General features: G+C 36.1%; 1 protein-coding gene across 1 annotated transcript in view; it reads right to left on the bottom strand.

Annotated features, from left to right (window-relative positions):
• LOC149217731 (alpha-mannosidase-like) overlaps positions 1–26,787 on the bottom strand; it is a 468,321-nt gene that overhangs the window by 419,764 nt on the left and 21,770 nt on the right. Inside the window, exons 9-14 of the mRNA XM_089391406.1 lie at positions 11,538–11,638; positions 11,359–11,452; positions 11,072–11,239; positions 10,834–10,920; positions 3,339–3,404; positions 3,119–3,175 (exon numbers count right to left, since the gene is read on the bottom strand). Coding sequence (XP_089247532.1) covers positions 3,119–3,175; positions 3,339–3,404; positions 10,834–10,920; positions 11,072–11,239; positions 11,359–11,452; positions 11,538–11,638 — 573 coding nt within the window. The remainder of the gene's footprint in view (positions 1–3,118; positions 3,176–3,338; positions 3,405–10,833; positions 10,921–11,071; positions 11,240–11,358; positions 11,453–11,537; positions 11,639–26,787) is intronic.

The raw sequence follows: 26,787 nt of genomic DNA, 5'->3' as shown, positions 1-26,787 counted from the left end.
TTTGGGATGGAAGATTATAGAGACATGTTCACACCCATGATAACCAATTGGAGGAAGGTAGATACATCCAGGGAGAGGGATGTGGACCCCAAGCTCTACAAACAGTTGATTGGCTCTCTTATATATTTGGTCAACACTAGGCTAGATATATCATTTGCAGTAACCTTTCTTAGTTAGTTCATGGTTGAATCGAAGAGGGTGCACTAGACAAAAGAGAAGCATGTGTTGTGGTATTTGTGTGGTATAATTGAGTATGGGATTATATATACTTGAGGTGATGGTATCAGGTTGATGGGCTATATTGATACATACTAGGCAGGCAATATAGTGGATAGGAAAAGCACTTTAGGGTGTTGCTTTAGCATGGGATTGGAAGTTGTCTCCTGGTACAACAAGAAGCAGAAGTTCTGGAATTGAGTTCTGCAGAAGAAGAGTATATAGTAGCTAGCATGGTGACATGCGAGGCCATTTGGATTCTTAAGTTGTTAGTAGCTTTGTTTGGTCAGAGAGTTGAGACGACAATGATACAGTGACAATCAAAGTTGCGTCAAATTATCTAAGAACCTGGTCTTTCATGACAAGTCTAAGAATATAGACATCAGATATCATTTCATCAGGATTGTCTACAACACAGGACATTTAAGCTATAGTATCTACCTACAGATCAACAGGTAGCAAACATTCTTATGCAATCTTTGGGGAAAGCGAGATTCATCTTCTTTAGAGATAAGATGTGTGTTGTACAAAACACCTTCCTTAGTAAGAGGGAGTGTTAGTTTGTGTAGCTCAGACAAGTGTTCCAATCTCAAGTGGTATCAATGAGGCTAGGAACACAATTGGATTAATTATCTTGAAGCCCAGTTTATTTTATAAAGGGAAAAATGTCTTGATTAGATTTATTAACTAGTTTTAATTATTTTCCTAACTTAGGGAAATGGGTTAATTAACCAGTATTAATTGAGACAAGTCGGTTTCTCTCTAGTGACTTCTTGAAAAGTGACTTGATGGGATCAAGATGATCTTAGCCATCGATTGTGATTAGATCATGGATGTTGATTCATCAACAAGATATTATAAGAGGAAATCAATGGGGCTATTGGAGACACAACGCGAAAGCAAGGGATGCATAGTGATAGAGTAGGAGACACCAGTAGCAGGGTTTCAGCAGTAGAAATTGACGAGATATTTGCTGGAGGAAATTTTTCACAGCAATTCCAATCTCCTGAGAGACAGAAGGAGGGTGAAATTACTAGTGTGAGTTGTCAGTTTGCCAATGCGATTTGTCGAAGACTTGGTTTTTGTTTCCATTTGCCAAATAGATTTACTAGAGGTAGTGTGAATAAGCTGAGCGTATTGTTGGAGGCAGATAAACTTGCGAGGTTAATTTTCCAGAGGAAGAGCGAATTGCTAGAAAGTGCGCATTTCCAGTGAGCGGTGTGAGTTCAATAAAGCATTGCGAGTTCACAGAAGTAGTGAGAATTCAATAAAGCAGTAAGAGTTGCTCAGTAGAGTTCAATTTTATTCGTAGAAGTTCAATTTGGTTAGCTATAGTGAAGAGAAAAATTGTCGAAGCTTTGCCAGTAAAAGGAAAGTAGTTTATGTATATTCTCAATTCGCTGAAGAATTAATAATATAAACCCTTATCTGTAGAAACAGTTTTACCCATATTGGGGTTTTTCTAGGGACACTTTTTCCAAACATATTGGTGTTGATTTTGTGTGTGATGTTTTCACAGTTCCTGCGGTTTATTATTTTGTGAAATTTACAGTTTTGTTTTTATTCAATATTTGCAGTAAATAATTTACTGGGACAAATAATCTAAAATATAGGTGAATAATTACCAGATTAACTGCAATAGAATTTTCACTTTATTTGACAACTCCTTTGTTGGTTGTTTAGGACGTGTTGCACCTAGGTAGCAGGGGCTTGGGCTAAAGTGACAGTGGGTCCCTACCTTCTGTGTGCCCATCTAACCTGATGTCAATGCCTTAGCAACACTACTAAACTGATTGGTAACATGAATTTTTACTATTTAAATGATGATGGATGTGATGTATCAAGGTATTTCATTTTATTTTGGACAACAATGGTTTTATAATGAGGAATGCATTGATTTTCCTATTCTAAATGATGTTGTTGTTTTGGGTATATAAAACTGTGAATAATTATATAGAAATAAATATCTATTACTTTTACATGTAGAATTTGTTTTAGCTCTATATATTTAATGTTTGGGGTAGGGTCCCCTATGTGAAAGACCTCAACAACCCAGTGAGGTCCCATGAAATTTTCGGGCTCTCTCCACCAATGTAGCAAATATCGATTCATGGAATATATCATTGGGGATCCAGAACTTTTTTATCAGAAATATCATGGGAACTATTGAAAATTATTGGAAAATGTTGAGATGAACGAACTTAAACCTAAATAATTCTAAAGTATTGGACAAATTGGTAACTTGAAAAATTTAGGAGAAATCAAATATATTTGCGACAATGTTCTCCACACATCCCTGTAAGGTGCCCCCACATTCTCAATACTTAGTGGAACATTGAGAAATAGAAAAAACAAAATAGTGGTTAGCTTCAAATTAACTATGTCACCAACACAAATTGGTATGAAAATACAAAACTTTATTCTAAACAATATTACAGTTTACTAGTCTGCTTGGGGTAGCTCAATTGGCAATGGCCATGGAAATGAAGTCTCACCAAATAGGGAAGTCTTGGGTTCAAATATTGTGTTATCCCCCCGATTGGGGTGAGAAGTTGGAAATGATGAAGATGTAGTCCTACCAAGCTTACAAAAAAAAATATTACATTTTACTACTATAAGTAGCCAAGTGTAGGTGGAAAGGCAACATTTTATCCCAAGTTGAACTTCCATTCATATGGAATCTGGGTAGTTCTTATAAATGTATATATTATATGTACAATAACAATGAAAAGTAAAGTGGAACTAACAATAACAGTCATAACAGACAAGCAACCGAGCCATGCAAAGTCACAATTAACAGTAAAGACAGTTGAGAAGTAGGATTGAATTGCACCAAACACCCCAAAAATGAAATCTAGTATTTCATAAAAATATAAAGCATAAAGTTAAAAAGAATACATACTGGCACTCTTATAGTCTCTTTGCGCTTCCAACCGAGAGGATTGTATGCGACTACAACCTAATGAAAGTTTGATCAAGTGAATCACAAATAATAAAACAAAAGGACACAATTTTTAGTCATATATACTTGTAAAAAGCATCATTTTTTAATCTCGAAGAAAAATATTCAGCCATAAAACTAACTACCATCCAAAACTAAATTAAGGAAGAAGAAATCTAACCACGCTCTTCCCAAGTGGAAGGTCTGCTTCTGTTGGTGGGCAAAAACTGATGTTTAGGTTACCACACTGCAAATTATGACTCAAAAATAAAGCAAAAGTCATAATATAATACAAAAAATCACAAACTACCCAATTTAAATGCTTCTAGTTATAACCATTTGCACCTACAAAAATATTGTAGCTATCATAAAATAAACTGGTCATGGTATATGTTGTTTAAAAAGATCTAAAAAAGGATGTCTACCATGCGGATATGCCAACGGTGCAACTCCTAGACTAAAGAGTCCAAAATCAAAGCAAAAGAATCATAATTCTATTGCATATTATTCTCAACTGCATACATCACCAATATAATAACATCATGCTTGTTAATTAAATACGCTTGTTGCACAATTGTTCTATAACGACATAAGCCATTATATAAAACCCTTTGTCACCCCACTATCCAATTGGTAAATTAATTCCAATGAAAAACTCATCATCTTACAAACAAAAGCCTTAATCTAGAAAATAACTACCAATGTGCAGGTCAAGACACTGATCATGATAATTTGAGATAGGCAATATAGACATTTTGAAACCCTTTCCAAGGTGAATTACTTTATTGACTCCTAAGGAGGCCCCTCCTTATTGCACTCTAAGTTGCATCCATAACTAGGTGTAATATCCCTAATTTCTTAAACTACATAAGAGAAATTTCAATTTTGACAAATTTTGGGTTTGGCAGCTATTTTTGGCACTTGACTTAGGAACAAGGGAAAAATCAAAATTCTGGTAGTTTTTGGGGGCCACTCACCCAAGGAACATGCACCCCTTGAGGCAGCACGCATTTTTGGAGACAAAAGAAGAGGAGGGAAATTGAGCTAGTGGAAAAAGGGACCCACAAGGAGAGAGATGGAGGAAGCAAGCATAAATAGGAGGTGAGGGCCAACATTTGGGGCCTTTTGATAATTTTACAAATGAACACTCTATTTGCTTGAGATGCATAGCCAAGTTAACATCGTGTTGCTTAGCACAAGGAGATTTCTGGGTGGAGATCTCAACTCCTTCAGTGAACCACGAGTGTCACCCTAGGGGAGTCTTTGGACATTTGGGAGCCATTCCAAAGCTGTAGCAAGAGTCTCATACGGAGGTTTGCATGTGGCCAGAAAGCTAGGCGAAATTCGCACTAGTAGGGGGTAGCTATGGTGCAAGATGAATTCCAAGAAATTCAAGGGCAGTTTCGCTAGACATTTGCTAAAGATTTTGTGTGGTTTGCAGAGTGGAGATTGAGGGAGTAATATAGGCAGAAATTGTCTTTTGGGGCCTACATAGGCCCTTACTGGAAGAATTGTGCAGAGGTTAAGGAGCAACAAAAATTGGGCCTTGATGGTTGGAGGCATGAGGAGTTTTGGTGGAGAAATTTAGAGGAGAATGAGGGAGGTTGTGGCTCAATTTCTGGGGGCATTCTACAGCAAATTTGGGTAGTGCGTACAGGCATAGAAACTGGGTCGTATACCCCATTTTGTGGGTTTTCTAGGGTGTTGGATTGAGGTTAATTCCCTTCCGGGTTTTGTGGAGTTGCTTGATAAGGAGCACCAACTGCATTTTCAGGAGTTTCTGAGCACTATAGAGGGCTATTTCTTAGCTTTCTCCTAGTAGCAGTAGTAGAAAAATTCCGAGTCAACGCAGATATTTGGAGGGCAAAGTTTCAAGCTCTTGGGAAGTGATTTCACAACTTGGGATTGGCTTCACTTGTTGTAGCAAGCCCATGTTCCTCTTCCCTTGATTAATAAAAAGATCTAGATTTTGGTGCCAGTATTTGTGTGTCTAATTTTTTGTGTGTGCATGTAATTGTTGGGTGTTATTCATGCTACATGTTTTCTGATATTCAATGTTAATTTCCCATTAGGAATATTACAGTGGTATCAGAGCATGTTCTTGGTCAGAGTGGGAGAAAGTAGTTGGTAATGCCACCCAGATACCATGACATTGTATTTCAGATAGGCCGAGGCAGAGGTAGAGGCAGAGGACATGTTAGAAAAGGATGGCTTGACCATTTTTCAGACATTGAGTTCAACAATGCTAGAGAATGCATGGAGGGCCAAGAAGGTGATGAACAACCAAGACAAGGGGGCCAAAACTAGGTTATGGATGAGCTATTGAGGGTGAACCAACAAATGTTGAGACAGGGCCAGTTAATGATGGACATGATGCAGCAGATGATGGGCCTACAAGTGCATAACAACCAAAGGCGTGAAAACAATGGAGATGGGGGTTTTAAAGCTGGAGGTGGAAGCCACCACACACATGAGCATGCATTTCATCAGCAACATACTCCAGTGCATGGCCAAAACAACTATCCCACTATGCCACAGTTCATGGATGAGTTAGAGAGAGAGAGGGAATCAAATCCTATTGCAAATTTGGTGCACTCTATAGACACAGGGGCTAGACCCCAGGATTAAGAAAGTCATTTCCTTTGGGGAGTTTGTACACCTTAAGGAGAGGCGCAAGACTGGGGCTGGTAGATCTTATAGAGGAGGGAAGTCGATCCAAGAGGTGCAGAAGATGGTAGGGAAGGTCACACTTCCCAACTATGGTGGGTCTGCCAAGAGCTCAACCAAGACATGGGTTCAAATGTTGGACACTTACTTCCACCTGAACCCCATGCATGAGACAAATGCCATTCAGTTTGCCACATTGCATTTGGAGGGGGATGCACAGGAATGGTGGTACCATGGCATAATTACACTTGGGCATATCCACATCACCTCTTACATAGAGTTTACCAGACAATTGATCAAGAGGTTTGATAGAAAGGACCCAAAGCTACACTTCAGAGAGTTGGCACACCTGAGGTAGACCGACAGTGCAAAGGCATATATATCGGAGTTTTAGAGGCTGATCGTGATGGTCACAAACATTTCGGAGGCTCCATTTATTATGTTGTTTGTAGAAGGGTTAGTTGATCCCTACGTGGATGGGTGAGGGCTTATAAGCCCGCGACATTGATGGATTCCATCTCTAGGACTAGAGATATGATTGACATAGTGCCCAAGACCAAGGCTCCTCTACCTGCCAGACCCACTACTCCCCACGGGAGCAGAGACGCTAGACAGACACACAGGGAGGTTAGGCACGGTCAGCTCGATGATGAGACTAGGAGGGACCTCCGGAGGAGGAAGTTATGTTTCACATACCAAGAGCCGTGGGCACCAGGGCACAAGTGCACCAAGGGCAAGGCATATTACATCGAATGGACTTAGATAGCAAGCTCGAGGATGAGATTGAGTAGAAGGTGGATGTAGGAGATGGAGGACCCCATTCCATGGGAGGAGGACCACCACCAATACCATTGCCTCAGGGGGGAGGCCCACTGCTACCTACTCGAGGGGTCATTGCTTCACTTCGGGGAGTTCCAAAGTATTTGACACTATGGATTCAGGGCATAGTCCAGGGTCAGTGTGTCAGTGTTAGTGGAAAGTGGGGCTACCCACAATTTTATTGATGCTTAGATGGTGCAACGGAGAGGCATACACATAGAGTGTTATGGAGAGAGAACACCTGCCTCACTACGAAGGAGTGTTATTTTTGTAGCATCGGATATGTGTTCTAGTCTGAAATTTGGCCAAAGAGGCTAAGGAACACAGGAGCTCCAAAACCCAAAAAATGTTTCATGAGAAAACACCTAGAGATAGCTCAATTAAGTTAATTAATCAATAATTAAATATTTCCCAAGTCTAAATTAGGAAAAGTGATTATTTAACAACAATTAATTGAGAAAGGTGAGAACTCTCTAGAAACTCACATGGATTGACTCAGAGATGATATTAGTCACTGATGGGGATTTAATCATGGTAGTTGGTGATCCAACGAGAGATTATAAGAGTAGATCAATGGGGTTGAGGAGGATACACTAGGGCAGTGAGTTTCATTGGCAAATTGAGCTACCTAGTTGAAAAGGTCGAGCAAGGAGAAGAGTTCAGGCCAGAAGGAAGCAGAGGTGAGAGGGAGATCAGTAGAAGGATTCTGGAGGAGATTTCCAGTGCCAGAAGAGTCAGCTAAGGGAGGTCGAAGTTATCCATGGGAGGTTGTGCAAGGGATTGCACAGAGTCTCAAAGAGGTAGTTTGATTCAGCCAAGAAGGAAATTGATTCAGTTGTTGGAGGCCGGGATTTTCACCAGGAGGCCAAGCGAATCATTTCCAAAGGAAGCAATAGGCAGGATGTCAGCATCAGAGGTAGATTTCGAGCAATGCAAGTTTGGCCTATGCAAGGTTTTTCTGGAGCCAGTTCCGTGGCTTGTTTTATTGCAGGATTAGTTGTGGAGGAAGGGAAATTCCCTCGATAATTTTGCCAGTATTTCTCTTAGAGAGGATTGCTAGCTTGACATCCATTTTATTGTACTCAAATTTGTTGTTGAAGAATTAATAATAAAACCCTCATCTGCTACACCAGCTTTCCCGCATTGGGTTTTTCCGAGGACTTATGTCCAAAAACACTGGTGTCATATTTTTATTGTGTGTGTGCATCATTTTCTCGATTCCTATTTTATTTTTGCAGCTTATTTTATTTGTGAAGAATTGCAATGTGATTTATTCATTGTTTGTTGTAGAAAATAAACTGCATAATTTAATCAGTTAGACGAACAAATTTCCAGTTGCTGCAATTTAAGGAAAATTTCACATGAGACAAAAGTGGAAGCAACTAGCCCAAGCACTCCAAATTCACTACATGTGCAAATTAATTTAAGGGATGATCTAGAAAGGGTTGTGATCACAATCTAGCACAAAGAAGTAATTAGAGTGGTATAAGGTAAGTCATATCTTCAACTCACAAAAAATTTCAAAATTCAAATTTTTTTTTTCAATTTCTTTGTCTATTTATATTTGAACATAAAAAATTAGAAAATAATAAAAACAAAAATAATTTCACTAGCTTGTGCTTAAGTATTTCTTCTTTAAGCTAGTTTGACACTTGGGGTTTGCTACAAAAGTCTATCTAATTGGCCCAAGAAAGATATAGTGGTTTGTTGTGTGCAAATAAGGCTTAAAAACTTCAAAACAAATTGTTGTCCAAGGGTTTGAAAGTCTATAACAAGTTACAGCCAATTGTTATAATGTAAGCCAAGTCTTCATCAAGGGGATTTGTCATCCAAAGGTATATCTCTTTAATCCTCTTCAATTTTCTTACTTCCTAAAGGTGTTTGAATATTGTTTGAAGCAGAAAATTCATCCCAAGCTTTCCGAGGACCAAAAATTTTGCGATTAAAAATTTGGGTTTTCACCCCAATGGGGTTTCACCCCAAAGCTGAGTAGTATTTTCCAGATTTGCAAATCTTTTGAAATATTTAGTGTTTTGAGGTCCTAATAAGCTCCTTGAAAATATATTTTAGTATACTAACATCTCCAACCCAAAGCCATACTTCATTTGCACATTTCTAGGCCTATGGGTGGCCTTGAATTGGTCCCTACCTTGCTGATTTCTGCATTTTTTTTTTTTTTTTTTTTTTTTTAAATTACAACTTTGCAGGTTTAGAATAGAAAGAAAAGAAGTTATTTTCAGGCGCATACCAAGGAAACAATCAAGATTAATCACATCAAATTTCATGAGGTCTGTCTTACACTCAAACTTGTGCTTTTCCGAGGATTTACTGTTCAATTTATTGAATGTTTTTATTGCTAGTCTACATTTTTCTGTGGTAGAATACGATTTACAAATTTGCAATCATTTAAACTAACCCCTAGGCCCCATCAGCCAACATATATTGTGGGTTGTTTGCTTGTGTGGGGAAGCCTCCCGTGGAATTTTGGGAGTTGGCCTACAGTGTGGGCACCCGTGCCAAGGTGACAATGCACACTTATCTTATGTGGTTCCACTTTAGCATCTTGCAAGACCTTTGCATGACTGCTAATCCATGTGATAACAATTAACTTTATGCATATTATAAATAGACCTTCTTAGTGTCCAATATTTTATTATTTTTGGACTGATATAGTATATTTTATTATTTTTGGACTGATATCGTATATGAGATATTTATAGATGAAATTTTGGACATCTATTGATATTATACATTGTATTGTCAAGGATTTATTGGATATCATGAAAAATGTTTTTATTTTTTAAAAATATGTGTAATTTATAGTTTTGAAATTCCCGAGTTTTTTCGAATCCAAGTCAAACTCTTGGTCCTTTTGTCTCTAACTTTTCTTAATTCTAGACCTCAGTAACTATTCCTTAATGATATTTGATGATCAACTTCTTGTTCCTGTAATAGCTTGTCCACAATTATGTGTTGTAGGAGAGGGTATTGATTTGACAACTTGGGAAACATGAATTTTATTAATTGGGCAATGTTACGGATGGTTATTGAATCAAACCACTCATTCTATAACCTATCATGAGAGATGTGTAAATGTGTATAATAAAAATAAAAATTATATTCCAAATAGAAAAACAATGTTGGTTATAAAAAAATGAATATGTTGTAATAAAAAAAATGTGTTATACTTTTCAAAAATATTTCAACAAGAGATCGACTTTAACTAATTTATGTGGATATCAACTTCATATATATATATATATATAATATTTTGTTCAGAGGCTCATTCTACCACCTAATATGAGAGATGTGTAAGTTTGTCCTTCCATCCATTCTCTTTAAAATAAAATAAAAATAAAAAATAAAAATTATGTTCTAAATAGAAAAAGTAATGGCAACTATAATAAAAAAATGTATTTGTAAGATATTTAAATCTTATACTTTTTAAAAATATTTTAACAAAATATTTAAATAAATTATTTGAAGAACTATGTTAACTAATTTATGTGGATATCAACTTCATGTATATCTATATATAGAAGAAATTTCTTAAAATAAAATATTTTGATGTTGTATATAAAAAAATATTCAATGTGCGTTATCAATAAAATATTTTAATACAAACTAATCTTGACATATACTTTACAGTAATAATAAAAAAAATCATTTTAACTCGGACGTACATGTTATGCTAAATATTTTAATGTCAACTATATATATATTATTTATATATCATGAAAAAATTAAGTCTTTAAATATTTTTTTGATGCTATATATCCTCTATTTAATATTTAAAATACAATTTAAATAATGAAATTTTATATTCTAAAAAAGTTTGTATGATGAAATTTGATCCCTCTCAACCATGTTAAATCTGTACTTAAAATAGATCTATGCTGATTTATACTACACATTTTCTCCACATTTACATGAAACGAGCCATACCACCACAAAACTAGAAATTAATAAATTATTGTGAATTTCCATACAGGTGAGACGATGACAAAAACAACAACAACAAAAAAAAAATAATAGATAATAGATATTTAAAATTAATTTCTGGAAAGTAGGAATAACTTAATTGCAAAAGTTTGGAACCATTTGGAATTGAAGAAAAAGGCTTAGTCTAAAAAGGGTGTAGGTTATGATGCTTCTCTCATATTTGAAATAAAAGTTAATGATTTATGTACCTGTTCAAACTTTGTCGATGTATTCCGGCATCCATAAGATTGTGAACTCGTCAAGCAGGAAAGAGCTGAATTCACTACCTCTTCTGCCTAAAAAAGTTCCAAGTCATAGCAAGTGTATGTTACACTCCACATACAGTAAGTATGAATGGAATGTAGAATATGAAATGCATACTTTTCTATATTGAAAGATAAAAAGAAATTGTAAAAGCAACAAATGTTGGTTCCTCTAAGGCCAAACCTGAGAAGCTCCGATTGCAAGGCGTTTAGCATAGTCACTAGCTGTATGGCTCTTCTCAGTGCCAGAAACAGCATCATGATGCTGTGCAGTAGCCAAAGCATCACCTAGAAGGTCCGTTGTTGGGCCAGAATCTCTTCTCCCAACTAGGAACTCAAGCTGTCGTGCGGCCTATTCATATAAATCATGCCATGACTACTTGCAGATTCCATTTATCTTGCAAATTAACTTCAATTAGAGATGTTAAATAAAATGGCATTGTTAAAAAGATATGGTTTTAAGATGCTTACAACATAGTAACCACTCAGGAAGCGAACATATCCCTTCAGAGCTGGCCTACTTGTGAAATATCCTGTCCAATAAGAATTTTCACCGTCTGCATACCTGTACATTTCTATCAATTACAATCACAGGAGATTAAGAGGATTCAGGGAACACTAACATAGATAGACAATCAATTTCCACTCACGGGAAGTAATCATCAAGTTTGAGAGGCCATGATTCTTTTGCAGCATTCTTTGAATCGGTGTAAATTGATGGAGTTGAATATAACGCATTGATTCGTCCATCCTGAGAATTCTCAGCCATTATAAATAACCCTTGAGGAGATGTTTCACAAATCATCTTTACAAAAACCTATTCAAATTTAGAATCTTCTGGATGAGGTGACACAATGTCCATGAGTTCACACTTAACGCATGTCAGTTTCTCAATCACACTAATCATCATGTTAAATTGCTTTCTATTCCTATCATTTTAAAATGCTATTGTTAAGAATAAGTTATATACACCTAAAACATGGTCATAATTTAACTTAAAATGAAAATGTTTAGAAAGCTATCCCATTATAAATGGGATGCCATAAAGTATAAAAAAATCACCACCACCTAGTTGAGTCTTTTAAGGATTGAAATTGCAATTTATAGGTGAGGCATTTTTTTGGTTTTGTCCTTGGGTTACACATAATTTTTTACAACATTGAATAGTATTATAAGTCTAAGTCTAAGTTCACAAGTAAAAGTTTTGTAACAATTTAACTCATCCGTTTTGGTGAGCAAAATTGATTAAATTTGAAGTTTGTCTAATTCCATTGTGGCGTTGTGTAACATGCGACAATTTCACTCACACAGTGATTTTCACGAAATCAGATGTTTTTTATTTTGCAAAATATTGATTTGGAAGTGTTCCAATCCAAATTTTGAAGATAGAAATAAATTTAATGCCCTCAAAAACCCCCCGGAAACCTAAAATTCTATAGTTTGATATCCGTACTCTAGATTTCCAAAAATTTCAACTGGATTTTTCTAAAAATGTGACAAAAAAATTTATATTTTAAGGGTGAATTTGTGGCCTAGTTAGACTACTTGATTTCATGGTTGGACGAATTGATTCGATGAAGTTCGCAAATCTCGAACACAAACAAGCCAAACATGAATGAATAATTTCATGAAATTCATCTCAAATCATATTGAAATTCATTTCAAGCTCATTATGCAATCACAACAAATTCAAAGGGGTTAAAAAAAAAAAAAAAACCCTAAAGGCTAAAACCTACTAGCTTTAAAAAAAAATTTCCCTGCACTAATGGGATATTGTCTTTGAATGTCAAACTTGACCACGTTGGAGAGACCAATATAGAATAAGTTAACTTTAAGAGGATGCTTGGAGTAGTGTTGTTCATTTACATAGAACACAATTTTTTTTTAATAATAATTTTCATTTCTATTTGTTTATCTTTAACAATTTTAATATGATAATTTTTTATTTATACCATACAAGTTATAATAGAAGTGTAATATTTCAATAAAACATAAAAAATAAATATATAAAAGAGACATATGTAAAATAAAATAAAAAAATTTAATCTTTAAATTGTGTTGTTATATATATATATATATATAGGAGTTGTCTTTAGTGCGATTTTTGGAGTTTCTAGTGCCGGCTTAAAAAATTGTGGTGAAATCATGATTTGTGTTATTTAAAGTAGTTTTTTGACTCTATATATAGATTCAGCACCCTGAAAAACTCGTAGGGCACTTCTATTGTGCAGATTTAACCATCAAACTTGTGATTTCAATGAATTCCTGCCGGATTTTAGAGAAATTAGGCCATAAAAGTCCACCGGAAAAGCTTCAAAAAAGTCCACTAAAAACAACTCATATATATATATATATATATATATATATATATATATATATATATATATATGTATATGTATATATATATTACACTTCTATTATAATTTTATAAATCTATAAATTTATATAATTTAAGTGTGTATCATATAAATAAAATAGTTATCATATTAAAATTGTTAAAGATAACAAATACAAATGAAAAATATTATTGAAAATGTAACAAGAAAATCCTAATTTAATTTTGTCCTTGAATAAAATTGTAATTAACTAAGTTATTTTGACCTAGTTGCCTCAATTAATTCGAGTTGAGGGTCTAACTTGAGTCATGTAGAGTGTCTCCTACTTTATAGGAGCTCTAGTCGAGTTTATTTTGAGTTGTAATTAATTAATTCAGTTTAACTGACTTCCAACTTTTGGAAGAACTAGTGGGAGGTCTAGTAGTGTGATGTGCCTACAGTGATCAACCAGTTAACTGATGATCCACTCATAAATAACTCATGCGTGTTAGTTCATGGATAGTGTACTATCAATTGTATAATCATCCGCATTGTATAAGTGGTGCATGCAGTGAGAGGAAGACCTATGATGGATTGCACAATTCCAATTGAGGATTTCCCTAATTTATAGGGGCTAATTCCCAAGGAAACAACGCAAGGAAATAGGAACCTGAGAAAACGAGAAATTGATCAAGTATTTTCCTAGGCTTGCCTGGGAAGCAGTGAAACAAATATAGATAGTGCAAAGGTTGCTCGGGCCTGAGCAAAGCATCGTAATCTTCTCATATTTTCTTACTAATGCAATATACAAATAGCAAGGGTTTTTAGTTGTGGATTTCCCTAGGAAATCATTGTATAATGTGTTGATTGAATTCTTTCTCTTGTATGCTCTGTGATTTCGCGATCATTTATTTGTTTCTGCTGATGAGTAGAATAAATTCATGTCTATTGTTTTAGTAAATTACAATTAGTAGTTTGAATCTACAAGGAATTTCTACAAATATTATTAAAAAAAATCATGTTCTAATAAACAACACGACTCCCATCAACCTCTCAAAGCTAACTTTTCCTATATTGGTCTCTCCATCGTTGTCAAGTTTGACATTTAGAGACAATATTCCATTAGTATATGTGTGTGTGTGCGCACGCGTGTGTTTTTCTAGAGAAAAAAACACTGTAATTTTATTCATCAAAAATAGAGAACAAAATTACATTTTGTATACGTTGAACACATTCAGGAAATACGCCTCATGACTTTGAGCTACAGAGAAAAACAACAGATAGGAAAAGATGTTGATCAAAGAACATAAAGCTAGGAGTGGAAATAATCATTTAACTTTTCTTTTTTGCCTTTCATTTTTTTGCACTTTCTATCAACTCTTCAGATTTGGTTCAACAAAAACCAATGTTAGATGTCTTAGGAAGGTGTGGGTTCTTTATCAGAATCTCAACTCTCAGATATATGTGTCCTCGTGTTAGGTGACGTAGTTGTCTATTGATTCTCTATGATGGAAATCTTCATATTTTGCAACAATACCAACAATGCCCCTAAATCTACTATAGAGCTATTCATACATAATGTTTAGAACCATTTTGGCTTACCATTGGCCATTATTTCCAATTGTGAGTCTAGATTTTTAATCCAATTTTGGAAACACTGTGTAGGATTTTAGGTTTTAATTGCAATTATTTATTAATGGTCAAACTAGTGTTATTAGAACAAACATAATGGTTGTGATCCAAATAATCTACACCATTCACACTTGGATAACCTCAAACTAGTGGGTGAATTAGACTGAAGATTTAGTTCCATCTGAAATTGGTCAGCTCAACATTTGAACTAGTTAGTTATATTCTAAACCAATTTCATTGTGGTCAATAAAGTGTCATTGGTACATCTTGGGATTTCCTTCACTTGAACCATTGATGGTTGTTGTTGAGGTAATTACTAAATAAACATAATTAATTGGTGCAAAATATATACACACATTGTGGAATTATCAACTAAGGAACCTGAAAGGTTTCTTGAGGGGATATCCAAGAGAAAATTGTTGTCCACTTTTAAAATCTTTAACATATAAACATTAAATGTTCTTTAGATGGATTACCTGTAATGTTCTCATTTTTATTTTCCTCCATAATACAGCCAGGGTGGATTTCCAGAGCAGGGGATGGCTAGGTCAGTGGAGCAAGTTTATGTCATTAGGGGTTCCGATGGAATTTTGAGGAGTTTTTATGAGATCTGATGGCATTCTCTTGGCATATTTCATCATCCACACAGTTTGTCTTTCGTTATGTCGCATTCCAATAACTTTCAAAAACTAGCATTATTACCAGGCCTAACCTAATTAATTATGCTTCAGGTGGCATTTCGGGGAGATTAATTGATGGAACACCTCAATGTAATAGATCGTTGGAATCGGAGGAAGAATATATATAGGATGGAATGTTGAGAAGTGACTTCCAGAGGCCAAAGAGAGTATGGTGGGCGATTTACCATTTTTCTTAGTTAAAAATGAATTTAATTAGTCATTTAATTAAGGGAAAATAATTAATTGGAGAAAATGGGCCAAAAGTGACTTAAGTGAAATAAAATAAAATTAAAAGGTCACTTAAGATAAAGTCAATGGAGGAGCTTCTAGAATAATAATAAAATAGTAAAATAAGATGCTTCTAGAGGCTTGGAGATCTATCCATTAGATCTATAAAAGGGGAGGAGGAGGTTATTTGGAGACATCTTGGATTTATGTATTGTATTTGCGTGAGATTTTGAGAACCCAGTTTTCTACTTCAGTAGTAGCCCCAGGACGGAAACCCTTGGGAGATTCAATGAGAGTGGGCGAGCACCCATCTCTTCCCTCAGTGGATCCATTCGGGGTTCACAGGTTGCAGTTTATTGATTTCCTGTTTGTTTTGGAGGCCAATTGCGGAATTATTGTAGATCTATTTGGGGCCATAATCTCAGCCATAATCCTGCTCTTGTACTAGCTTATTTACATATTAATAAAATAAGGCTGAGATCTTCTACATGTTTATATTGTCTATTATTTAGTTGCGGATTCTATTTCCCGTTTTGCCATAAATTTTGTGATTTAATTTGTGCAAATTGTTTATAGTATTGATGACTTAAATTTATGAAGTATTTCTGAGCTGGAATTTCTAGAAAACCCCAAATTGTTCCATTTGGGACATTGTATTATCCTCTTATCCTTATCCTTTCTTAGGATTCTACTAAGTTTTTTAGAATCAACAACATGCCCTAGTTTCCCTTTTAACATGGAATTGCCATTGTTGTCCTCACCACTTGCATCACTAACACCACCTACTTGAGTTGTGCATTCCTTTATGCACATATAATTAGATATTTGTCATTTTGTCAATTAGAAAGGGGTTTACCCTTATAGATGGATTTAAAACAAGCATGGGGATGGACCAAAGAAATATATTCATTAACAAAATCTACCAATTCAAAATGTGCGTTGGGATTGTAATCAATGTTAATAACTCTTGTAGAAGAGCTAGTAATGAGATTGGACTCATTCTTTTTGATGATGTGTAATTTTTTTTAATCCATAAACTTCCATGCATATTCCACTAGACAATTCGTCACAATTGATCTGATAAAATTATTCATAAAATTCGAATTCTATTATATGAGTGTTAATTTCTCCTTAGATTTTCGGATTTATTAATTATTTTCTTATCCTTATGGATGTAATAGATAAAATATGTAGAAAATTGAGAACAACAAAATAAAACGCACAAGCCACAAATTAACACAAGATATAACCTAAGAAACCCTTTTGGGAGAAAGCCCAACTAGAAGGTGAGACCACTCTGCTCTATTTCTGTGAATGGAAATGGATGCAGGTACAATGAAGTGAGGCTTGTGGCCCATGATATACTACAATGGAAAAATCCTCTCAATTTGCTCTCTCCCTATCCCCTCTTAGATACTCTAATCATCTATGGAACAAAATGCACTCGAATAGAATGGAACCCCTTTTCCGCATGGCGGCTCGATTATGACACAACCCAATAGCCTATTAGTGGCTAGGTTTGAATCCCCCAACTCTTAAATAGAATTACAACCTTGACTCTTCTAGAGCCTTATTCACCATTATCACATGGCTAGCCTCTTTTACATGAATAATGGGGGCTAATATGGCATCCTCTCAAATTATGGTGGTAAAAGAAGGTCAATTTCCATGTGGCATAATTTTTGCATGTGGACTCCGATTGAGGTGATTCTTGTGTCGTTAAAAAGTATTTGTGTGTATAATAGCACTTAGAGGTATGCACTAAAGAAATAAAGTTTTACCCAAAAAAATGTCGTTTGATGCCTCAAACTATTTCCGAAAGGTTTCCTTGCCCAATTTGCTAAATTCGATCCTACTTGTAAATATGGTCCTATGAGCTAATTCCTCCACTTTTTTTGCTTTGAAAGATTCAAGATGGATGAAAAGTAATATAATGATTTAATTTAGATCATTTGTTATAGAATAACATTTTTTGAACTTTAAATGCCACTTTGAGATGCAATGTTTATGTATTTTGTTTCATAGTTATATCACACTTGGTACACATTTTCCATATTCACCCTTACATGTTTATATACATGAGAAAATTGTACATATTTCGATATTAGACTCGTGATAATGAGAGATAGGTTTTGATAAGCATGAGATACTTATTATTCAAATGATACATATATAATTAGAATTGTGTGACCCTTCATTTCATCTTCCGAGCAATTTCCTCGACTCCCTATGAATTTTCATGCTCACTTGTGGATTTTTTTCCCTCTTCACAAGTGAATAATCTAAATTCTCAAATTTACATAATCCCTAAGGATTACGTTTCCAACATTCCCCACTTAATCCACTAGGGTGTATGTGAGACCAAGAAGAGAGTTGAAATATGGAGATGGGTAGCAGTCAATCCAATGCTTGGATGTGCTATCTAAATATGGTGGTTTAAGGAAGACAATAAACCATATGGGTGGTAGAAGTCGAAGACTTCTATTGGTGGTGGCTTAAGAAAGACCAAGAACTAAAAGGGTAGAAAAATCTAAAGTTTTCTATTGGTGGTGGTTTAAGGCTAATCACCAACTCTAGAACTTGAATTGAAGTAGTTCCTGGAACAAATTCAAATTTCGCTAGAAGTTGATGTATTCTACAAAATGGAAGTGCTCTCTGGTGATGGTTTAAAGATGACCACAAACTATAGAAATGGTGCTTTGTAGACGACCAAAAATGATTGTCTAGAAGAAGCAGTGAGTCTCAGTATTAAGTGATGGTTTAGGGAGGACCAAAAACCAAATGTCACTCATGGAATATCAGTCTATCTCTGGCTACAACTTTGACTCTAGCTCTAGCTAACTCTAGTTCTAGGCTCTATCTATTAGATTTGGTTCTAGTTTTGCTTAGACCCACTTGACCTGACTTTGAAACAAATAACTAGATATTTCTAATTATCAATTCCCCCCTTGTAAAATATAAGGTGAGAAGTTGAAAATATCACTACTATAAGATGTGTCAATACTTGAGAATGAATTCTATGGTGTGATTAATATCTTCATGGATGTTGAATACCATTGGCAAGAATCAATCCATCCAAGGTGAATCTTTGCTTTTGCAGTGTTCTTGTGACTATAACATCTATTTGAATGATGAGTACATTTTCTACAATTTTCACAAGGGTGAAGATCAAAATTCTAATCTTTCGTATGGCCAACTCGATGACAATGCTGGAATTTTAGAATCTGATGTGTAAGTGGAGCAAGTGAAGACAAACGTTCTTGAAGAAACCTAACAATTTGAAACAAGATTTGTTTGGAGTATTTTGGAATGTGAAAGGTCACTTTCTTTTTGTATCCAAGACTGGTTATGTGCTTATTGTTGATGACTTCTTCCCAAGATATAATAACGGGCTTGGGAAGTGCAAGTGAAACTTTTGCATCTTCATGTGAATTTTCTACTGAAATTACATCACTAATCTGATCATGTGCTAGTTTTTGACAAGAATATTTCTCAATTCAAACATAGAATTGCTCTGAACAAAGATTAGTTTAGAGTGTTGGTTCCTTTTTAGTATTTAATCTTGTTGAAGTTGTGATTAAAGCTATAGAAGATCAATTTTGTCTTGTGTATCTTATAAACAGATTTGACCATCAACGAGAATTGTTTTGTCAACTATGAGTGTATTGTCAACCACAAAGAGTATTAGAGCATTTAGTAACTCTAATAATCCACAAATTTGACCCAATTTCCAAAAAATTCAAGATCAACAAACAAAGAGTGTTAGCTTCCACTGAAAATGCACCTCCAAGCGGTCTAGCTATGGTTCCACGAGCTTTCATAAAAAAAAGTTCGTTGTAGTGTTGCTCAAACTAGAATCTTTTGAGTCCTTTACTTGTTGTGGATTTGACTCAAAGAGCATTGATCAAAGAACAACTTGGACACTGAATTTTGAAGGATGCCTCTATTTTGAAAGAAGTAATATGCAGTGCCAATGAAAAAGAAGACATTGGAGGAATACTTGAGCACTCGCTAACAATAGTAGTGACACTCTATTGACAACAAGAGAGTACTAGTTGATAGAGGAATGCCATATCTCATAAGAATGCAAATGATCCTTGAAGTTGATGAAGGTTGTGCACTAGAAATTACCTTGAGATATGATATTATTTGGATCTCCAATGTTAGTTATTGGAGCCTCTATTACTAATGCAAATGCATGTCAAAACATACAGAATGAAAAATTCATTGGCTATTATTTTGTCCTCTATGGCTACAAAATGTAGCTCAAATTCTCACAAATACCAACCCTGCTATCCTCTATGAATGTTTCTAAATGCAAGTTCTAGGGAAAATAGCAAGTGGGTATTAAATATGCTTGGGTTGGATAAATCACAGAGGCTTTTAGAATCTTGAATTATGCGACTTGATCAAGTTTCCAAGCAAGATCAATCGAATGCAATTTGATTGCCAATGCAACATATTGAAGGTTTAATTTCAGTTTGTATCTGTGATGAGAGCTAGGGTGTGGAGCACTTCTAATAGTGTGTTTTCATCTGTGGAGTCCAAACACATCTGTTGCTGTTAAAATTGGCAACTAGGGCCAAACTCCATGTGGGTCATCTTATTTATGGCAACTGATATTTTTCCTTGCTTACTCTTGTCAAGAGGTGTAGGATTGATCTAACAATCATCCGATTCAGAGAAGTATTTATGGAGATATGAATTTATTTGTATTTACTTGACAAATTGTCAAGGTCGGCCAACAGCTAAATGTGTGCCACACATGCTCAACATTTCATATAAATGCAAGTGAGGTTGAGGCATTATGGACTCATCTCATCTCTCACACATTCTTCTCTCCTTAGCTAATTGGGTTTACACACAAGGAAGAGAAGCTCACACGTGGGAAGAAGGAGGACACAAAAGGGCAAGGAAGGAGGATGCAGGAAGATGCAAAAAGGACGTAGAAGCTGTAGCAAGACTTTTTTACCAATGTTGACCAAGAGTTGACTTTTCAGGAGTGAGCCTTTGGTGTGGATGCCTCTCCTAGGTAGGCCATAGTTTTTGGCATGCAAACCGAGGCAATTTGACCTCTAGTTTGACTAGTGTTGACTGCCCTAGTTTGTGGTAGTAGGTTGACTTCAATTGACTGTGTTTTTTGGACTGTTTATGGGCTGCCTCTTCTTGCTGTTGGAGGCCTAAATGACTGGGAAATTGACCAAGCATGTTGGAGGTGAATTTCATCTTGTTTGACCATATTTGACTTTGTTGGTTAGGGTTTGTTGCTGCTGTCATAAAATCATAGATTTATGTATTTGTACTATTTCTCTCTGCCGAAATATTGAAGATTAAAGAAGAATTGATCAAAGGGTTTCCCTACATTGGGGTTTGTCCCTGGCTAGCCGCCAAATCTGATGTCCCTTATCTTGGCTTGTTTTCTGTCGATCTATTAATGTTCTATCTGCATTTTACTTTAAAATTGACATAAACTGCACTAAGCATAAAACATGCCATAAATTAACAGTCGCACCATGTAATGTTGATTGAATTCGAAAAACCAAGAGATGGAAGCCCACGTATTTGTTACTGAAATAAATAGAGATGTGAATAAAGAGAGAGAACATTAACAGGAAATGATGAGACTGAACCTTCTTGGACTATCAACAAAATTTTGATAGCAAATTCACCAACATTAACTGCTATGATATTCAATTTATCTGAATAGGTTGCGAGTATAAGCCCATCATTTTTGGAAATAACTTCAACTTTGTCCACAACTCCATTCTCATTGATCTTTAATGAAATATGTGTATTGTATCGAAAACCTTATTGTCCTTCGACATTGAGAGTTCTACATGCACTAATATGTTCGAGGACCATATTTTCACCACTTCAAAAAAATTGCTTCCTTAAAATAGCCCATAACAATCATAAAAAATACTTGGATTCTCTTTACTAGCATAAATTGGCATTTTTATGGAAGCAACCTTTCTGTTTTCTGAAACATACAACTGGTTAGCTAATATCCATTGGTGTTTTCTCCGAAAGATTGTTGACGTTCTTTGTCATTGCAAGTATGTTTCAAATAACACAGACAATGCCCATATTCTCACAGATAATATAATATGTGATTAGAACATGTGGATCACATCCCAGTCATGAAGGAATGATTCTAACGTGAAGAATCGAATATGCCTTGATAATCTAATATTCTTTTAAATTGAATGCATATTGAACACATGTTTTTGAGTCCAATAGAATGGAAGCTTAGGGGAACATAAGATCACGATTCAAAACCTTCAAATTTGTCTCTAATCCACACGATTCAGCACAACTTCTTCAATGTCACTAGAAAGTATGAAGCCCACGTCCTTGAGGTCTAGGAAGTCCACTACGATTGGGTGATGTATGGGATTATCTGTGTGGAGGTGTTTGGGATAACTGGAGTCATGAACTTGCTTGAATACAATAATGGCCTTATCCTTAGGTTGGAAATTTATAGTGCAACTCCTTACCATGAGGACATGAAGGGGATTTACCCTAGAGGAGCCAAGGTGGCCATCAAGGAGACCTATTTTAAATGCGATGTCGATGACACCATTATTTTTAGCATGGATAACCCTGGAAATGTTGTGATGCCCATGACTCGGAAGGACAAGCGAATGGAGAGCATGTTAAAAGTGAATGTCAAGGATGAAAGGAAGAAGGGAAATAGGTTCCTGTTGTCACTACTACAACACCCTCCAAAATTTTGGCCTACACTTAAATTTTGGAGCCTACTTTGATCTTGCATACTATCGTCACAAACATTAAGACTCATCACATGTGTTTTATCTACGTGTTTTGGTCCCATTTGCATGAAAATCAAGTGTAGTCTTTTCGCATGTTAAGTGTCGCACATCAGACGGAAGATAGTTTTGTTGGTTTCAAGGGGTAATATTTACGTAAATAAGTTGGTCTTACCATTTAAACATGTGTCACGCTCATTTCCAAAGTTTTAAGCATTGTCGCACAAGTTTCGTCACGATCATCGCAAAGTGTATCTTTGATGTCGCACTTGGCATAAGTTGTCGCAAAGTTGTCTCGTTGAGGGAAGTATGTTGTTCATGTGTTCAGGATGATCTCTGTTGTGTTGTCAAGTGTTCTAGGTTTGTGATCATAGTCAATAATTGTTACTGTTCACATCAGCTTCATGGATCCCACACTTAGTCAAATCCGGAAAACTTCTCGACCTAGAAAATTAGCCTCATCCAGCCTTCCTGAACTACACATTACACAGTCTCAGCCCTCAAGCAGCAACCTTGCCTCTTGGCACTACACCACGTAGTTCCTGCCTCCTAGAACTACGCATTGCACAGTCTCAGTTCTCAAGCTCTACCGCTGAGCTCCAAAATTGTGCAGTCCTTCCCTCTAGCCAGGCCTAAATTGTGCATTCCACAATCTCAATCATCAAGCCTAGCCCTTGAGCTCCTGAACTGCACAATTGTGCAATCACCTAGCCTCCTTTTCCTTCCAGCTCTATGCAGTGGGAAACTTCAGTCATCAATCCCTCATCCTGGATTCTTAAGCTCCCTAATTGTGCAATCATCTAGCTCAGTCTGGCTTGAACTGTGCATTGCGCAGTCTCAAGGCTTAGACCTGACCCTTCACTGCCTGAGTTGCGCAATTACACAATCACTGAGCCTCTCCCTCATCCTGCCACCCGGTTCTAGCTTAGTCAATGGATCATCATGCATCATCTTAGACTAGGGGTTTATCAGAGTGATGTCATCTTGTCATGAGTGAATTACAGATGCAGCAATTCTATCATGCTATGATAGGATGATGAAGAAGGAGATGGAGAAGGAGAATATGCTAGGAGACACCTCTATAACTGAAGATACAAGTTGATCAATCAGAAGAAAGAAAAGGGACATCAGTTTGCGACCACAACTCAAGACCTAATAACACTGAAGACTCCTCATCTCTAAGCCATATGGAGGTGTAAAAGAGATCACTCTCAAGAAGACACACAACAAGCAACAACAAAGAATGACATGACATTGCCATGTCACCATGCAATCCATGTCATCAGTGTCATGTCATGTCATGAGTCATCATATGCCACATAATTTGTGGATTTTGTAAATTCTTATTCGAAAATGTATTGTAATATGGAAGTACAAAGGACATGTAGAGAATATGAAGAGTCATGTAAAATCGAGAAGTCATAGGGAAGTCAAGCAGTCATGAGGGTAGTCAAAGAGTCACAAGGGAGGTAAAGGATCACCCCATTGGTTATATATACACCCACATTTTATGAGCAAAGGAATTTTCACCTTGGCTTCTCCCATAAGGCATCAGAGAGAAACGCTAGTTCTTTTGGGGAGTAAGTAGTGGCTCCAACACTCCACTATTGGAGCTAGGGGTGTTTGATATATACATGTGTCCTTGGAATTTTACTTAATGTATGAAGCCTGGTGGCTAGCACGTTCTTCATACATGGATTATGAATATTTGTAAGACTATTCTGTGAATATTTATGATTCATGGTTTTTTCACCTGCACTAAAGTAGTTGAACTATTTTGGTTATTTTAGTGCTTATTATATTGAGAATATGTTGTAATGGTTGCAGTAACCATCACATTTTTGTGGACTATTCTGCTGGATGTTATATTTATCTTTCCGGTTTATGTGTGTCTTTGCTATGGTGGTACTATTACCGCTCTCTTAAAGGCTCACTTTATTTTCCCTCCATAGTAGAGGAACCTTTACACACCTACAATTGAAGACTTACCAAGCACACGTACTTGCTTTTCGAAGGCACATATGAAATTCTCTCTTTTACTGACAACTAAAACCAAGGAAAACCTTTAAGAAAATGGTAATTGGGACATATTCTGGATGGGGCTCCTATCCTAAATGGTGTGAGCTCTAATTGGGACCACATATTGGGGAGACCCCTTTGAATGTTGGCAGGTCCAACATTGTCAACATTTCTAGCGCTAGAAGGAGGGAAACCAAATTTTTATGGTTGATAACCTCACCCACCCTCATCGTACTTCTTCTGGTTAAGGCAAAAATATTCCTAGCACCTCCCCTGCTCATATTCCTGAAGTTGGAAGGTCTTCTTAGCCAGGTCTTGAAAATCTTGTGAAATCTCCTACGAGCACATCTAGACCATCTGACCTATAACTTGTAAGTTCGCAAAGGCTATTGGATTGATCCATGGAGTACATAATCTTCCTTATTTTCCAAAGAAGAATGCAATCACTCCTACTTGGATAGTGGTTTCGACAGTCAAAGATTTGGTTCTCACCACCCTTAAAGAGTTTGCAGAGACTGCAGAAAGTGTAGAGAAACTAGAGCAACCTCCATCTTTTAATAGTGGTGATGGAGACAATGTTGTAATCTCAAATGATAGTTTCCACGGTTTAGGCGATGAAGGAGAAGAGGAGGAAGATCCCTCAGATTCTGAAGAGGAGGAGGAACACAAAGACGAAGACATGGTGGAACAAGATCTGGATTGGATGTCTCAGGGCCCACTTACTCTACTGAGTATTTTACACAAGATGCCAAGACACCTATAGAAGTTGTTAACGAATTATGACCCTCACAAAGGAGTCAAAGCGAAATACCATCTAGACAATTTCTACCTACACCTACAGATGCTTGAGGTACGTTATGATGATGTCACATATAGACTTTTCGCTTGTAATTTAGACGGTAGAGTAGTTATATGGTACCAAAATCTTCCACCAAACTCAATCAAAAATTGGAAGGGGTTCAAAAAGTTATTCCTTGAAAAATTTTCCGATGACAAAACCCCAGCCATGTTATTGAAAGAGCTGGGAAATTTGAAGATGGAGAAGAAATAAAAAGTCAAATATTTTAATCAAAGGTTCAATCACATATTGAAAAAATTTCTTGCGAATACGAAACGTCATGACTCCATCACAATTTACTATTACACTTATGCCTTATCGAAAAACATCACACTGTTCGTTAAGAGAATTGCAAAGCAAACTTTGGCAGAAAATTACGAAGAAGCTATTGCGGTTGAAAAATACTTGCATGCAATTGGAGTCATTGTTGATGAGGAACCATCGAAAGACTCCAAAGACATAGTTAAAAGGTCTTAGGCCTCTTCAAGTAATGCTAAAGATAAGGGTGCCACCGATCTTGAGAGCTTAATCCGAACCATCAAGTCTCTGTCCAATAAGCTGGCAGAGTTAAAACAAAGGTCAAGTGAGACCACTGTGAGCAACAAAACCTCAAAATTCAACTTCTTGAGAAGGGTTGCCAACCCCAGCAACAACAATAATCAGTTATCCAAGTCTACAAAGAGCTCAAAAATCGTGTTGAATGTCAAAAGCATGGGAATGGACCAATATTTTTCTTTTGATTGAGAGTACCATTCAGAGAAAACATGCCCACTATGGAATCACAACATGAACACTCTAGTTGCACATATTATTGACACAATACTTTCAAATGAGTAGACTGAGCCAACAGAAGAAAAGGAAGAAATAACTACGACTGAAGAAACTACGAATGTTGGACACGCAATGAATACTTTCAGTTGTGTATTCACAACTATTAAGAAATCTTCCAAAGAACCGCCACTGAGTGAGGCCTCGACTCAAGAGAAAAATAGTTGATATAGGTTGAGAATCCAAGGGTCAGTTTCTGAACAAGAGCTGAAAAGGAAAAAATTGAAATAAAACTTTCTAAGGAAAACTTAGCTCAAAACACACAAAGTAAGTCTTGAAATATTGCTTCAGCAAAATACACTTCCGACAATAGCAAAAGCAAGCTTACCATTCCAAAAGTATCAAATAAAGTCACTCCTATAGACACTTCGGTGATGCCCACCATGCTTGATTATAATATAGTCGAAGACATGACGAAAATTCGTGCTAATGTTTCTATCTTCAAACTTACAAGGATCATAAGCCAGCGAGAACTGCTTTTCTGGTCTCTTGAACCACCTGCCTCAGGTAATAATGCTTCTTTGTAGAAGGGATTTGGTAATTCTTCTGGTCCCCTGGAGTTTGTGCTTAATGCATTAACATTAGATGCT

Source organism: Pinus tabuliformis, chromosome 1_1 (genome assembly GCF_031772625.1).
Source record: "Pinus tabuliformis cultivar Carrire ecotype Pingquan chromosome 1_1, CPIR1, whole genome shotgun sequence".
NCBI lineage: Eukaryota > Viridiplantae > Streptophyta > Pinopsida > Pinales > Pinaceae > Pinus > Pinus tabuliformis.
The sequence above is the reverse complement of the archived record's forward strand: the minus strand, read 5'-3'. Positions and strand labels throughout refer to the sequence as shown.